Source organism: Oryx dammah, unplaced genomic scaffold, assembly GCF_014754425.2.
Source record: "Oryx dammah isolate SB20612 unplaced genomic scaffold, SCBI_Odam_1.1 HiC_scaffold_3, whole genome shotgun sequence".
NCBI classification, from domain to species: Eukaryota; Metazoa; Chordata; class Mammalia; order Artiodactyla; family Bovidae; genus Oryx; species Oryx dammah.
This window is the reverse complement of record NW_024070187.1, coordinates 92,541,764-92,556,722: the sequence shown is the minus strand read 5'-3', so window position 1 is coordinate 92,556,722 and position 14,959 is coordinate 92,541,764. Positions and strand designations below refer to the sequence as shown.

The following is a 14,959-nucleotide window of genomic DNA, read 5'->3' as shown; positions in this document are numbered from 1 at the left end:
TCCTCCAACTGACCTTCTTTCGGTACTCTTACATTAACTCTAGTCTTCTAAATTGTTTCCTTTACACAACTTGTCAACATTGCTTTCCAAAACACATTCATCACCTTCTACTTCCTACTCTGCCTTTTGTCAGCTTCTCAAAGTTGTATTAATACAGGCTGTATATTTCTTTGTTGTAAAGCGCTATACAGATCTACTTTTTAAACTATCAGCATGGATATAAATTTGTGGGGATTTCCACTTACCATTTTTAAAGCATCTTTACAGGTTTCCATATAGTCCATTAGTAATTCTGATAGAGATGTAACAAAACATTGTATGTGTAACATTTAACTAGAAGCCTACAGAATGCGCCTCTAGGTTGTTTCTAGTTATTTTGGATTTTAAATAGAACTATGATCATGCACTTTTTTTTGGGGGGGAGCATGTTTTTACTAATAATTTCAGTTTAATGATTTACTGTTATTCCTTCCTTATGCATGATTAATACACAGCTAATAAAATTAACCTAGTTAACAACTAAGACCAGAGCTAAATCCTCTGATCTGTATGAGGGAACACATATTATCATATTACAAGAAAATAATACAGTAATAACAGGCTCATAGGACTATTATAAAGAAAGGACTTAAAATAGTGCCTGACACAAAAGTACTTGATAAAGTGTTTAACTGTCATCTCCAGGACAAGGCCAAACTCAATAATCTCACACATCATACTCCAACTTCCTACCTACTTTTCTGGACTCAATGGTTGAAGATAGACTTAAATGAGAGGGAAGAGTAGGGAGAGGGTACAAGAGGGTGCAGTTCTATGGATAATTCAAGAGTGACTCGGAACCAAACAAATCACCAGGCAAACAAATGTATATTCACAGACCACAAGGGTGCGTTTTGGATCCTGGAAACATTCTCTCTGGTTTTTAAACAGCTATAGTTAACAGCACAACATAGGAAATTCAAAGGACTGCTTTCAAAAATAACATGAAAAGACACATGAAATGATCTATCCTGGCTTTATGATTTCAGATTACATTTCTGAAAAGTATGGGCAACTGGGGAAATTTCTGGTTGGTGTAGACAGACTGGTTTTATTTCTTTTATCATCACCTCTTCACAAAACTAAAACAAGCAATCAAAAATATTTTCCAAATTCCTTTTTTCTCCCATATGATCATAACCCACCCTGACCCTGCTGAAATGTTTCTCTGCTTCTTCATCCTTCCATTCCTCGTAACTTAGTGTGGAGACAAGAGCAGCAACAGGCCTCTCTGCCAGCATCCTAAGAGCAACACAAATACTAAGCACCATGAAGCCCAAAGTTAAACACAAGTAGTCACTGCTCTGCACCACCCCTGGCTAGGGAAAAGGTAAATTCCAAAGCTGCAAGTTTCAAACATTCCAGGTAAGGTTTTACTCTCTGTTAACAACAGCCATCTACTTAATTGTCCTCTCTTTGGTGCAAAACGATAAAAAAAACTGAGAAAGAAATGGAAATTAAAGGAGGGAGGGATAAATGAGAGATTGGGATCGACAAACTCACACTACTATATATAAAATAAATAACTAATAAAATCTTACTGTATAGCATATGGAACTCTACTCAATACTCTGTAATGGTCTTTATGGGAAAAGAATCTAAAAAACAGTAGATGTATGTATACGTATGTATAACTGATTCACTTTGCTGTGCAGCAGAAAGTAACACAACATTGTAACTCAAATACACTCCAATAAATTTTTTTTAATCATTTCAATATATTCTAAGACTTTTAGTCCTGTTCCACAGGCACAAAAGACTCAAAATAAGAATTACCAAGTTATAAAATTGGTTACCAACTGTACTTTAAAATGTAACTTCACAGCTGAATGCCATCAACTTTTTCAACCCGTTTCTTTGCCTAAACATATTCCTGTAATTAAAAAAATTCAGATATTCCTACTGCTTGCTCTTGGTGCCAGATTGCTTTTTCCAAGTTGTTAGAGCAAATATTACACATTTGCTATAAAATTTAAATCAGGATTATTCCACTGCTTAAGTTAATTTCCCAAAAGGATAGCCTAAATATGTTGCTTTATAATTCAATAATCTCAAATCCTAATAATCCCTTTATTTACTGAGATTTATATTATTAATGTAAAAATGGCTGGTTTTCAGGTAGGCAGAAGGGGAGTTACAGTATTTTCAATAACCACCAGGAACATGTATTTAAAGTGTAAACAAATGTCTAGAGTGTGTTCAGTATCACATCTCAATTACATTCTTCTCCATTAACTGATACCAGTAATACACCGTATAAAATGTCATATATTGACTAATTTTTATTTTGGGCTCTGAGTAGCACAGTCTTCTTTCCTTAAACTAAATATAGTAGATTCTGGCTTCCAGTCAGGGTACTTTTTTCTCTGCTTTGTGCCTTGGAACTACAAACTGTAACAATTTCAGCTTTGTGAGTAATCTTTTGAGGTTGGGTTTGATTACTGGAACCATCCAAAATCTAATGGGAGCCAAATCCTGAGAAGAGGGTGAGTGACGAAGACAGACAATGCAGATACAGGTAAAGTATGAAGAACAGCCATGACTTTATGAAGTCTAAATTCTCACGTGGCATGTGAACTTGTCTCCTTGGGGAAATTCCATGTATTGGCGGGGGGAAACATGGAAGTCACCAAAGTATTGACAGAACCTGCTGACACACGAAAATTCTCACTGCTTTATGGCTTCATATGTACTTCTGCATGAAATATCAACACAGTAATTCAAAGCTAACAAAACGGTGCTTCAATTATTTAGTACTATGCATAAAACAACAAGTATTTACTAAATAAGTTAAATACCAAATTAGCCATTTGGTAACTGCCCGTATCAAAATAGATAGCATACGTCCCTCCCCTCATCAAAGTGTCCTTTGATGATTCGTGTTCTCATTTGGAGTTAGATACGACTTAGTGTTTCAGTTTCCTCATCTGTAAAGTAGGGACAGCAGCAGTGTCCACCTCAGAGAACCGCAGCAGAGATTAAAGCCAGAGTACAGGTGAAGAGCTTGCCACAGCGGCGGCACGTCGCAGGCGCTCAGCAGAGGGCTGTCTTACTGTGCTGTCTCACACCATCATTTCATGAGTATGGAGTACCCACCACACACTGCTAACGGTCCTGAGAAACCAACCAGAGAAGACAGTAACTAATACTGTCCTGAGCGCAAAAGAAGTGCCAAGGGGCTTTCACACATTAATTCTTAACTCCCCCACCACTGAAGCTCCCACAGTAACATTAGGGTGAAAATGCTCTGTCAGCTAGCTCTGCTATAATCTTTCCCTTCAGTCTTATGAACCACATCTTCAAAAATGTTCCCCTTGCTTTCTATGTCAGCTCACTGTCATGACTTCCTACCATTTTGAAGATATGCCAGGCTACCAACCAACGCTCATTCCCTGGCTTTCTCGTTTCTCTTCTTGTTTCTTTCTTTTGGTGATCTTAATCCTGCTTCATAGTTTCAACTATATGTTGAAAGCAAAAAAACAAGAAGAGATTTTTAAAGACAAGACCAATCTCTTTTAACACAAAAGTAATTTGAAATTAGAGAAAAGCTGAATGACTTGCCCAAGTTTAAGGCCCAGTTACTTCTCTGCTGATGACACTAGTTTAAAACTCTCTTCTGTAAATTCTATAAACTATCAGGAGAATATCATCACCAGCAAACATTCAGTACAGCTTAAAACCGACCCCTTACAGAATATAACCACAGGCTTGCCTTATGTTTCTTTTATACCCCCCTTTACAAACCTATGCCTGAAAATTTTTTAAAAAAGAAACAAAAAACTAATAGAATGAGAATGGTATTGCTTCTGTTTCAGCAAACAGTGTTTGTTGAACACTATGATAAATATCTTAATCATATAGGGTTTCCCCGGTAGCTCAGCTGGTAAAGATCTACCTGCAATGCAGGAGACCCTGGTTTCATTCCTAAGTCAGGAAGAGCCCCTGGAGAAGGGACAGGCTACCCACTCCAGTATTCTTGGGCTTCCGTGGTGGCTCAGATGCCAAAGAATCTGCCTGCAATGTGGGAGACCTGGGTTTGATCCCTGGGTTGGGAAGATCCCCTGGAGAAGAGAACGGTTACCCAATCCAGTATCCTGGCCTGGAGAATTCCATGGACTATATTGTCCACGGGTTCGCAAGGGACACAACTTAGCGACTTTCACTCACCATAGGGTTAAGTTCTAGAAATACTATACGGCTTTATCAACAAATGAAAACACAAAGAACTTTACAAAATCCATGGAAGACAGACATCCAAAAAAGTCTCAATTTCCTCACATACAGAATGAAGAAATAAAGGCAATAATGGAACTTACGTGATAGAGCTAAACATTTATAAAATCCATCTTATCTAGTGAAAACTCATTAAATATTAGGGTATGTGATAGCAAGTTTACATTAGATTACCAAAGTACACTTTGATAGTGAATTCATTCAACAAGGTATTATACAGCATGCAAAGATATGATTAATTCCTGACTTCAAGGAACTTATCATTCATTTAAACAGTTGTGAAAGTGTGTTAGTTGCTCAGCTGAATCAGAATCTTTGCAACCCCATGGACCATAGCCCACCAGGCTCTTCTGTCCATGGAATTTTCCAGGCAAGAATACTGGAGTGGGTTGCCATTCCCTTCTCCAGGAGATCTTCCTAACCCAGGGATTGAACCCAGGTCTCCTGCATTGCAGGCAGATTCTTTACCATCTAAGCCAACAGTTGTGAAAAACACACACTAATCTGATTCTAGTGATCTGGAAAATGACTGAACAAGGTAAAAACTATTGGGAGATTCTGAAAAACAAGCTTACCTAACCAAATGAATTTAAGAACATGAATTCATCTATTCCAAGCTCAAATTTTCATAAAAAGATATTTCTAGATATTAAAATTTCAAAGACATCATAGTCTTTCAGTGTCCAAAAGAGGATTCCAAACTCAAAAGCTAAAATTTCTCAATTTTCATAGACTTTCATACAGTTTATTAGTATTTTTAAAACAAATACTTTGTATAAAGAATGAAATCCTAGTTAATGCCACACTATACATATATATATATATATATATATTTTTTTTTTTTTTTTTTTTAATTTCTTGACTGAGCCACATGACATGTGGGATCTTAGGTCCTCAACCAAGGATCAAACCCACACCCCTTGCATTGGAAGTGTGAAGTTTTAACCCACTGGACTGCTAGGAAAGTCCCAATGCCACACTATTTTAAATAAATATGCAAATGCATTTCTAAATCACATAAATGAACCTTTATATAAACTGTCTTTAGTTTTATATATAAACCATATGAATAATTTTAAAAACTTAAAATATTTAGAATACGTCCAAAACAGTGTGAGGAGACGGGAATATTTGCATCTTACCATTCATGTTACCACTCTTTTAATCAGGTTTCCATCTTCGAGAGGACAGTTCTTTTGCTTATAAAGCAGGTGGTACATTTTTAATCATATAAGAAGCTTCCAGTTTCAAGAAAATTTTGATGTTCTTTTCCTTGCTATCGGATTATAGAGGATGAATGGCTTGAAACTGCTATTGTAATTACATGCCTTCTGTTGTCTCATCATTTAGGGTATAAGGGAGGGGCTGTAAGACTTGGAATTGGAAGCATACTGCCTGCCATCATTTCTCAGCAATTTACCCCACCAGACCCAAGGATTACTGGATTAGAAGGTTTTATCAAAATCTGTACAATTTCTCAGAACACGAGCCAAGCAACAAGGCCTGATAATAAGAAGAGAATCATACTAGAGGTGGGTAATATTTGCCAGCCAGATTAAAAATGCCATAGAACTGACATTTCTATTATGTTACTCCTCTTACTGTAGGTTTTTATTTAGAATAAGACACTCAAAACTTGGGAAATCAAGATGGTGGAGAATTAGGACATGGAGTTCACTTCTTTCCACAATACATCAAAAACCCATCTACAAGTGGCACAATTCACACAGAACAGAATATATACTGAACACTGGTTTAAAAAAAAAGTCATGCAACAGTTTCATTTTGCTATTTTTACAGAACAGAGTTTAGCATCAGACAGAGCTGGATTATAAACTATCTGACCTTGGGCAAGTCACTTGCCCCCACTTCAGAGCCTCAGTTTCCACTGTGTGTATACAGTAGGATTCAACAGTAGTAACCACTGCTGACACTCTAGAAGAGGAAAATTCTTGATCTTCAAGAATCAGTAGAATCTCCAAGTTCTAATTAGAACCTGAAGGTATGGAGCATTCCAAGGAAGTGCTCACAATAAAAGACTGCTTGATTTCTTAAAAGTTGCTCATAGTTATTCATTATAGAATAACTTCATAACTCATATTCATGTGGAGAAATTAAGAGCATCAGCCATGAAATTAAAAGACGCTTGCTCCTTGGAAGAAAAGCTATGACAAACATAGACAGCATATTAAAAAGCAGAGACATTATTTTGCCAATAAAGGTCCGTCTAATCAAAGCTATGGTTTTTCCAGTGTTCATGTATGGATGTGAGAGTTGGACCATAAAGAAGGCTGAGTGCTGAAGAATTGATGGTTTTCAACTGTGCTATTGGAGCAGACTCTTGAGAGTCCCTTGGATTGCAAGATCAAACCAGTCAATCCTAAAGGAAATCAATCCTGACTATCCATTGGAAGGACTGATGCTAAAGCTCCAATACTTTGGCCACCTGATGCGAAGACCTGACTCATTAGAAAAGACCTTGATGCTGGGAAAAGATTGAAGGTAGGAGGAAAAGGGGATGACAGAGGATGAGATGGTTGGATGGCATCACCAACCAGATGGACATGAGTTTGAGCAAGCTCCAGGAGCTGGTGATGGATAGGAAAGCCTGGCATGCTGCAGTCCATGGGGTCGCAAAGTCAGACATGAATGAGTGACTGAACAACAACAATTTCAAGGAAAAATTAAAAAAAAAAAAAAAATAGAATCACTAGACTCTAAAGGTATAAACAATACACCTCATCATGGCTTATATAATGATCCAGCATTTGGAATGACGATTTGTAATAATTTATGTTTCAGTAAGTATTTGCTATATACCATGTGACCTTTCCCATCCTTAAATTCAATTTAACTTCATATTAGATAACAAGATCCAAGAGGTAGGTTAAGGTCAGGGAGAGTAAGGGAAGTTCATCACACCTAATTAAAAATGAAATGTAACACAAGAAATCTAGAATTTCATTGACAGAACTGTTCAAAATCTGTATGTTTCAGAAGTTGAGGGAGGGTGTTTATTAAAATTAGATAGTCCAGGCTGTAACTCAGAGAGTCACACATCCCACGTTAGTATACAAACCAACAATGATGTCTCAGGGAGAAGGCAGGCTGGGTGCATTTCAAGACCAGGAATGAATACCACGCTTTTAACAGATATGTATATGTGTATACTGTACTAAATACTGGTAGTGAATGCTTTAATAAAAATAGAAATGGCACTGTTAAAACTGTCCTTGGTGGAGGAACAGCTTCATAAACTGGGTCTACACTGTTATGAAAAGATTTCAGTCAGTAGTTAATTAGCTTATTAATACTGTTCAGTAAAACACTAAGATTTTGGAATTCAGTAGTAAGTAGTAAAAATACTATTTAATAACACTACCAGTAACAATAGCCACAACAGCAACCAGCACTGAGGATCTTTGTGTTTTCTATAAACATGCTCTCATTTAATCCTTTCAATAATCTTATCAAGTATCTAATAAGCAAAGTTGCTCAGTCGTGTCCGACTCTTTGCCACCCCATGGACTGTAGTCTATCAGGCTCCTCCGTCCATGGGATTTTCCAGGCAAGAATGCTGGAGTGGATTGCCATTTCCTTCTCCAGGGGATCTTCTCGACCCAGGAATCGAACCCAGGTCTCCTGCATTGCAGGCAGATGCCTTACCGTCTGAGCCACCAGGGAGAGTTTTTAATATCAAGTATCTAATACCATCCCCAATTTAAGATAAAGAAACCCTCCAGGAAACACTCTTAGTTACTGTGTTGTGTTCTGGATAACCAAATCTGAAAGGCTGTAACACTGCCTCAGTGCATTATCAGAAATCCTGAACACCTGTATCTTATTTTGGTTTTATATTCACGTTTTTCTTTTGTTATTGCTCTCTCTTATATGAATTTTTCTAAATGGTAGTGATGAAGCCACATATGTAACTTGCTTGAGTGAGAAATAAAACAGAACCAAAGAACATGGTCGACAATTACCTTGAATATATTAAACAAAATCTTTACTTTCTGATAAAGCGTGATTTCTTCTACTGCACTTCCTTTCTCTAAGATTAAACTCAGTTTTTCCACTATCATATAAGCATACACACAAATCCATTTATGCCAAAGTGGGATCCTATTCCATCCTTGTATTTTCAACAGTGTTAACTAGGCAATTACTTTGAAAACATTATTACAAGTATTCTTAAATGGTGAATAATAACAATATTTAAATTCTGGATTGAAATCAAAGAAGGAATAAGAAGAAAAGAATAGGTAATTTGTTACAAGTTGTGACAAACAGAAAATCACTCATACTTTTAAAATGCAGCTACAGCATGTATAAACTAAGAAAACAGGATTTTTAAGCAAAAGCTAAGGACAAAAATGTCTGTAAAAGTATTTCAAGTATATAAAAGGGGAGATATTTTCATGCATGAAAACAGTATCCAATGATAAAGGTAGAAAGAAACAGTTAATATTCTACTACACAAATCAGCATTTTTAGGTGTCAGCAAAAGGCACAAATTAACCCAATGGAAAGAACATTAAGAAAACTAGGATAGCTAGAGGCTAAAATAATTTTCTGTTCTATTTTCTGTAACTAACATCTGATTTCAACCTCGATTTTATAATAAGGGTTTTTGCCTTTGTTACTACTGTTGTTGTGTGTTTTTTTTTTTAATGATAGTGATGTTCCATATGTAACTTGCCTGAGTGGGAAATGAAAGGAACAGAACCAAAAGGATCCTCTGGAGGATGGTTATATGGAGCAGAAAGTGGCTCTATATTCTTATCTGAGGCTGCTCTTTCCTCGAGCCTGTCTGCAAAAATAAGACGAACAAAACAAAAAATAAAATAAAAACAAAATGATCTTTGAATTTTAAAAAAAGTGGCACACAGTACAGATAAAAGTGAAAATTAAACAAAGCAACAGCCTTCTTGAAAAATATGAGATTCAAAGTTCATTTGTTTAAGTATTAGGGGGTAGTCCTGAGTTTAAATACGTATCTGTTTCTACAAAGGCAAGTTTAACAATATAATCACAGTGCTAGATTTCACTAAATATAATTAACCTAACAAATAACTTAGGTTGACTTATTTAAACAACAGTTATCTTTAACTTGTAACATATTAGGTCTGAAGTTAAACCCCAATTATTAAACAGAGATATATTTGGCAAACTTTCTCTAAAAATACACACAAAAAAATACAAATAGTCATTTATTCATAAAAGAGGAAAATCATATTTTTCAATAGCAATAAAATGTAATTCATTGTATGCTAATTTATTTTGTGTTACTGTTGATTTCTCGTATTACTTGGTTAAACCATCCTCATACATACAAATATATAGACATTTCTCTACTAAATTAAAAGCCTTAACAGAATTCATTTTTTCCATTCAATAAACAGTTGATATCTAGTATGTGCCAGGCACTGTTCTAGAGCATGGGCATACAATAACAAGCAAAAAGAAGACTCCTGCCCTCATGGAGGTTACATGCTGGCATGGAAGAACGACTAATAAGAAACATGAGGAATACAGACTTAAAAACAAAGCTAGAGAGAAATATGTACAGCAAGATAAAAGGAAATAAGGGAGCAGGCACAGGCTGCAGGAATAAATCGAGTGAATGGAGTGATGCCAACAGGTGCCTGGTGAGAAAAGATTCCCAGGAGGTGGAAGTGGATTCCTGAGGAAGAACACACCAAGCAGACAAAGTGCCAGAGCAGAGGCTCAAGGTAGGAGCAGGTCTGCTATGTGTGAAGATTTAGTGTATCCTGATTCCCTAGTAGTGATTATTTTTCCCTGCCCTTAAACTCTGTACAACGCAGGCACTTTATTGACAACTTCTGGATTTCTGTAAAATGTCTGTTTATCCTCTGATTCTTGATAATCAGATCCATTCTACCCTTACAGATATTTTCTGCATTCCCGGGACTGTTCTGTTCATGTTTGAGGAATTCTGTGGGTAAACTGGCTTCTTCCCAGGCCAGGTGGCTCAGCAGTAAAGAATCTGCCAGCCGATGCAGGAGATGCGGGAGACCCGGGTTCGATCCCTGGGTCGGGAAGATCCCCTGGAGAAGCAAATAGCAATCCACTCCGGTACTCTTGCCTGGAGAACCCCATGGACAGAGGAGCCTGGTGGGCTACAGTCCACGGGGTTGCAGAGTCAGCCAGAACTAATCGTCTGCACACATGCACGCGCACACACACGCACACACGCGCACACACACATAAACTATGCTGATTTCATGTGAGTTCTAAGGGATGGCAGGATGGGGAGGAAAAATCCAGACAGAATAAGACTTCTCTAAAAAGACTTGTAACTGCAGAGTGAGGTAAAAAGCCCCAAGTTAAAGCAGCAATCTCTTAGGACAGTGCTTCTCAAATTTAATGTGCATTCTAAACACCTGGGGAGTTGTTAAAATGCAGATCAGACTGGATGGTTCTGCAAAGGATCTTGAGATTCTCAATTCAACAGGCTCCCAGATGCCAGGACACTGCTGGTCCAGGGAGTGCAGGTTTCAGAAGACAAGGCCCTAGAGTCTATGGTATCTTGACAATACTTAATCACTGCTATGGACAACTGATCCTTGAAACACCTTTATGATACAATTATCAGTTTTATGGTTAAAACTAAGTCTATTAATATCCACATCAAACTTCAGGTTGTTTAAATTTTTACTTAAAATTTTGAATGAAACACTAATATTTTAAGGCAACAAACCTGACAACTGATTTATGTACAAGTAAAACTTTCAAAATTCAAGGGTTACTTTCAAATCCAATATAGAAATGGAAAGCAATGAAAATTCAATTTAGATGTTCTTTTTCAAAATATTCACTGTATCCTTAATTCAGGAAATCAGTAACAAATACTGTTTGTACTATGAAAAAATATAAAGGCTACCATGTAGGAGTAATATTTTTTTATATATGGGGTCCCTACAATTAAAAATGTGAAGACACTGTTCTGTACAAAATTCATGTATCCAATTATTTCAAAACAGGAAGCAGAATAAACTCACTATCAAGTGAATCATGTTCTCATTGTTTCTCAAAATAGGATAAATTTTTCCAAGAAGGATTTTTTTTTTAATCATTTAGATTTCTAAAGTTCACATGATAATCTGAATCCCAGGGCACAAAATAAAAAATATACATATTAATTTTTTAAGTTATCAACTATATATAAATAAAAACTAGTGAAATGGTATGTAGAGTTACTTTTCAAATACAGTCACCCCTAAAATATATTTAAGCTCCATTTTCAAAGAACTTTCGTTTTCTTTTTCTGAATTGTTTTCTTTTCATTAGAGTAAAACTTAAGCTTGATTTATAACTTACCTCTTCCTGCCTTCCCAAAGGCATTTGTGCTGAATGAAGACAGTATTTTTTCAAGAATTTTAATAGATACAGATGGCAAAAATAGACAATTTTAAAATTTTAGAATCAAATTATATTCTATAATATCATCAGAAAAATGAATATACTCTAAAAAGTTAATTCAACAGCTTATATGGATGGATAATGGCTTTAACAGCCAAAAGATTAAAGAATAACGTTTAAAAGTAGAGTCATCATCTGATACTTTGACACCATTCTAATATGCCTGAAAAGTTCTGTTATTTTGCCCTAAAAGAACAGCAATAGGTCTGAATCAGGTTAAAATGATGAGAGTTAATGTTTTACCACAAACTAACTTTATATACTAACGTTAATATCTATTTCATACTGTGGCTTCAGAGGAAAAAAATGCACATTCAGTAGAATATGCAAAGGAGCCACAGACTTTAGTTTCTTCGACTATTCCTTTTAGTTATTTTGATGCAATTTTAAACAGAAATAAACAATAAATCCATAAACAAGAAAATATATCATCAAGTATCACTTTTAATTAATGTGTAGAGCTACACAACTATTCAAAGGCAAGTTAAATTTTCCCAAAGCAAACACTCGTATTCTAATGAGTGCTTAATGTATTAAAGATTATGACAATTAGATTTCTAAAGTTAACACATGAATCTGACTGTTTTGATACAAAAGACCATGAAAAATACAAGTTTAAATTTTTTAAAAATATTGAGACTAGCTTTATTAATAATGCTTAATTTCAATGTAATATTTTGGTCTTAAATAGGAACAGGTTAAAAATTCCAAACCATAAATATTGTTATACCGAAAGCAAAAGCAAGAAGAATTTGAGTCGTATTTTATCTGTTAACTCCCGTGGCCAGCTGGATTCCACTGTTTTCTTAAAAATGATTAAAAAATGGTTTTTTAATTACAAATTACTAATATCTTAGAATTTTAATATCTCAAAATTTTAGAATTACTGCCTGCAAAATATACACAAGTAGAGTATTTCTTAGATAGTATATCTTTTTTCTTTTTTTAGAAAATAAATAACCACATACTATTTTAAAAATAAAACTTCAAATGGCAATGTTTTATTCTGAACAATCATTATATGGGCAATGCCAGTATTTTTAAGGTCCAAACATACAAGTATTCAGTTTCTCACTGGAAAGCTTTCATAAGCCAAATATAAAAAAATCTTTAAAAAGACTTTGAAAAATTGTTGATAAATATCTGTGCTGATAAAAAAAGATAAATTTGGTATTTCAAATTCATTGGTAATTTATTCTCCAATTTGGAAAATGTTGATAGAGACAGAGGAACCAACCAGTAATGACCAACAATCAATTTTCACTACAACATTAGTGTATTGAAACTCAAGGTTCTAGAAGAGATCCATCTGTGTAATTTAAATCTTATCAAGTAGATCAAATATGAGATACCTTATTGCTTGTGAGTGAAAGGAGTGCTAACAATGACTCAGTTTTACAATTAAGTCAAATCTGGGAGGAAATCTTTCTAAACTATATTCTATACATTACTGATTTCTTCATAAACTTTATTAAAGACATTTCACTTTTTTGAACCCCATTACTGTGACTATCAATTATTAGAAGCTTCCCTGGTGGCTCAGTTGGTAAAGAATCTGTCTGCAATGCAGAAGACCTGGGTTAGATCCCTGGGCTGGGAAGATCCCCTGGAGAAGGGAATGGCAACCCACTCCAATATTCTTGCCTGGAGTATTCAATCTCTTTCCATGCTGTCATAAATCACTTCTGCTGTTGACAAGTTTGCCCACAAAACCCCTTCCATTTGTTTTTTTAATTGCCTGTTGAGAAACCTGACTGTTTAGATATAATTTTAAAATGCTTTTTTATAGAAAAATGACCTCAGAAATAAGACCCCAAAGACTTACACAGAAGGTAAAAAAAGTGGAAGGGGCATTTATGGAGTGCCAAGACTCTTGAAAGACATTACTGAACCTTCTTGACAACCCTATGAGATAAGAATCATTATAACCAGTTTATAAATGAGCAAGTGAACAGCAGTTAAGTGACTTTACAGAGTTAAACCTAGTTAAATGGCATGGCCAGGTATCCGAATTCATGCTTTCTGCTGCTATGTGCTAATTTAAGTAAATCATCCTTGTGACAATGAGTTCAATAGCTCAGGGACCATCTAGGCAGTTTTCCAAATGGCTGAGTTGTTTCCAAGTCTGACCTTTAGATAAAGTTCCTCCTGCACTTTCATTTGGAACCTAATATCTTTTCATAACTAATACTGCAATGAACTCTGACTCTCTTTGGCATACACGTGTATACAAATACATACAGAAATTATACATGTGAGCAGACCTTAAAGTTTGAAAGCAAATAGCCGGTTAAGAGTTTTACAAGCTAAATCCAATTTTTACGAAGTATACATGAATATCTGTATGCCATTTCTGCCTATCCAAAGTAACTAACACTTGGTGTCATCATAAATTCTAGGGAGCTTAGAGTAACATTTTTATAAGGTACAGAATAATATGAATACTTTACCCATTCCATAAACTTATTTTTTAAAACAGTGTGGAGAGGAGTTTTCACCCAGAGAGTAGAAAATACTGATTTAGCAAACCTTAATTACTATCCTGCTTAGAATACATTAAAATGAATATTTTAATTTTATCTTTTGCTTTAAAAATAATCCTATAAATTACAATGATTGGTTACCCCCTATATCTCCCTACCATCTCCCTAAAGGAAAGAGATACTTTTCTTTTTTAGAAACCTTGCTTTTTAGCCAACTCGACATAAATTGTAGGAAAAATGCCAAACAAAAAATGTTGTAGTTTAAAAATAAATTTTTTAATGAAAAAATGTAAGATTGGTTTTACCAAAATTAACAAACCTTTATTAAAGGCTCAGAACTCATTTTTATATCTGTATTTAATCAATTTAATTTTTTCATAATCATATAACCAATAAGTAAAATACAAATTTAAATTCCAAACAACTATTCTTACATCAATTCAGGGCATTTATCAACTTTAACATAAAATATATATCAATTTGAAACAAAGTACTTCACCTAATAAATGTTCTCATAAGGCCAGTTACCTAAAACAAAAGAGAAACTAGGAACTGTAACTAATGACCTTTCCACATGCAACATGGGGAAAACCACTTGGCACAGGCACTCATGCGCGCGCACACCCAAGACTCAGAAAACTGACCATTAAAATTTCAGAAGTGGGTTTTCACTACTGCTTCACAAGCTCAAAACACTCCACACATCTCTTTTCCAAAAAATAATTTCTAAAATATGTATGGTGAGGTTTGACAAATGTATT

At 35.2% G+C, this 14,959-nt stretch overlaps 2 protein-coding genes across 3 annotated transcripts in view; one reads left to right on the top strand and one right to left on the bottom strand.

Moving 5' to 3' along the window:
* Nucleotides 1–4,374, top strand: part of PAQR3 (progestin and adipoQ receptor family member 3) — a 40,383-nt gene extending 36,009 nt beyond the window's left edge. Inside the window, exon 8 of the transcript XR_005720549.1 lies at nucleotides 4,363–4,374. The gene's annotated coding sequence lies outside the window, so the exon portion shown is untranslated. The remainder of the gene's footprint in view (nucleotides 1–4,362) is intronic.
* Nucleotides 1–14,959, bottom strand: part of BMP2K (BMP2 inducible kinase) — a 114,710-nt gene that overhangs the window by 10,834 nt on the left and 88,917 nt on the right. Inside the window, exon 15 of one of the 2 annotated variants that reach the window (XM_040237171.1) lies at nucleotides 8,972–9,082. The exons of the other annotated variant lie outside the window; for it this stretch is intronic. Within the exon in view, the coding sequence (XP_040093105.1) occupies nucleotides 8,972–9,082 (111 nt within the window). The remainder of the gene's footprint in view (nucleotides 1–8,971; nucleotides 9,083–14,959) is intronic. 2 annotated transcript variants of the gene reach the window in all.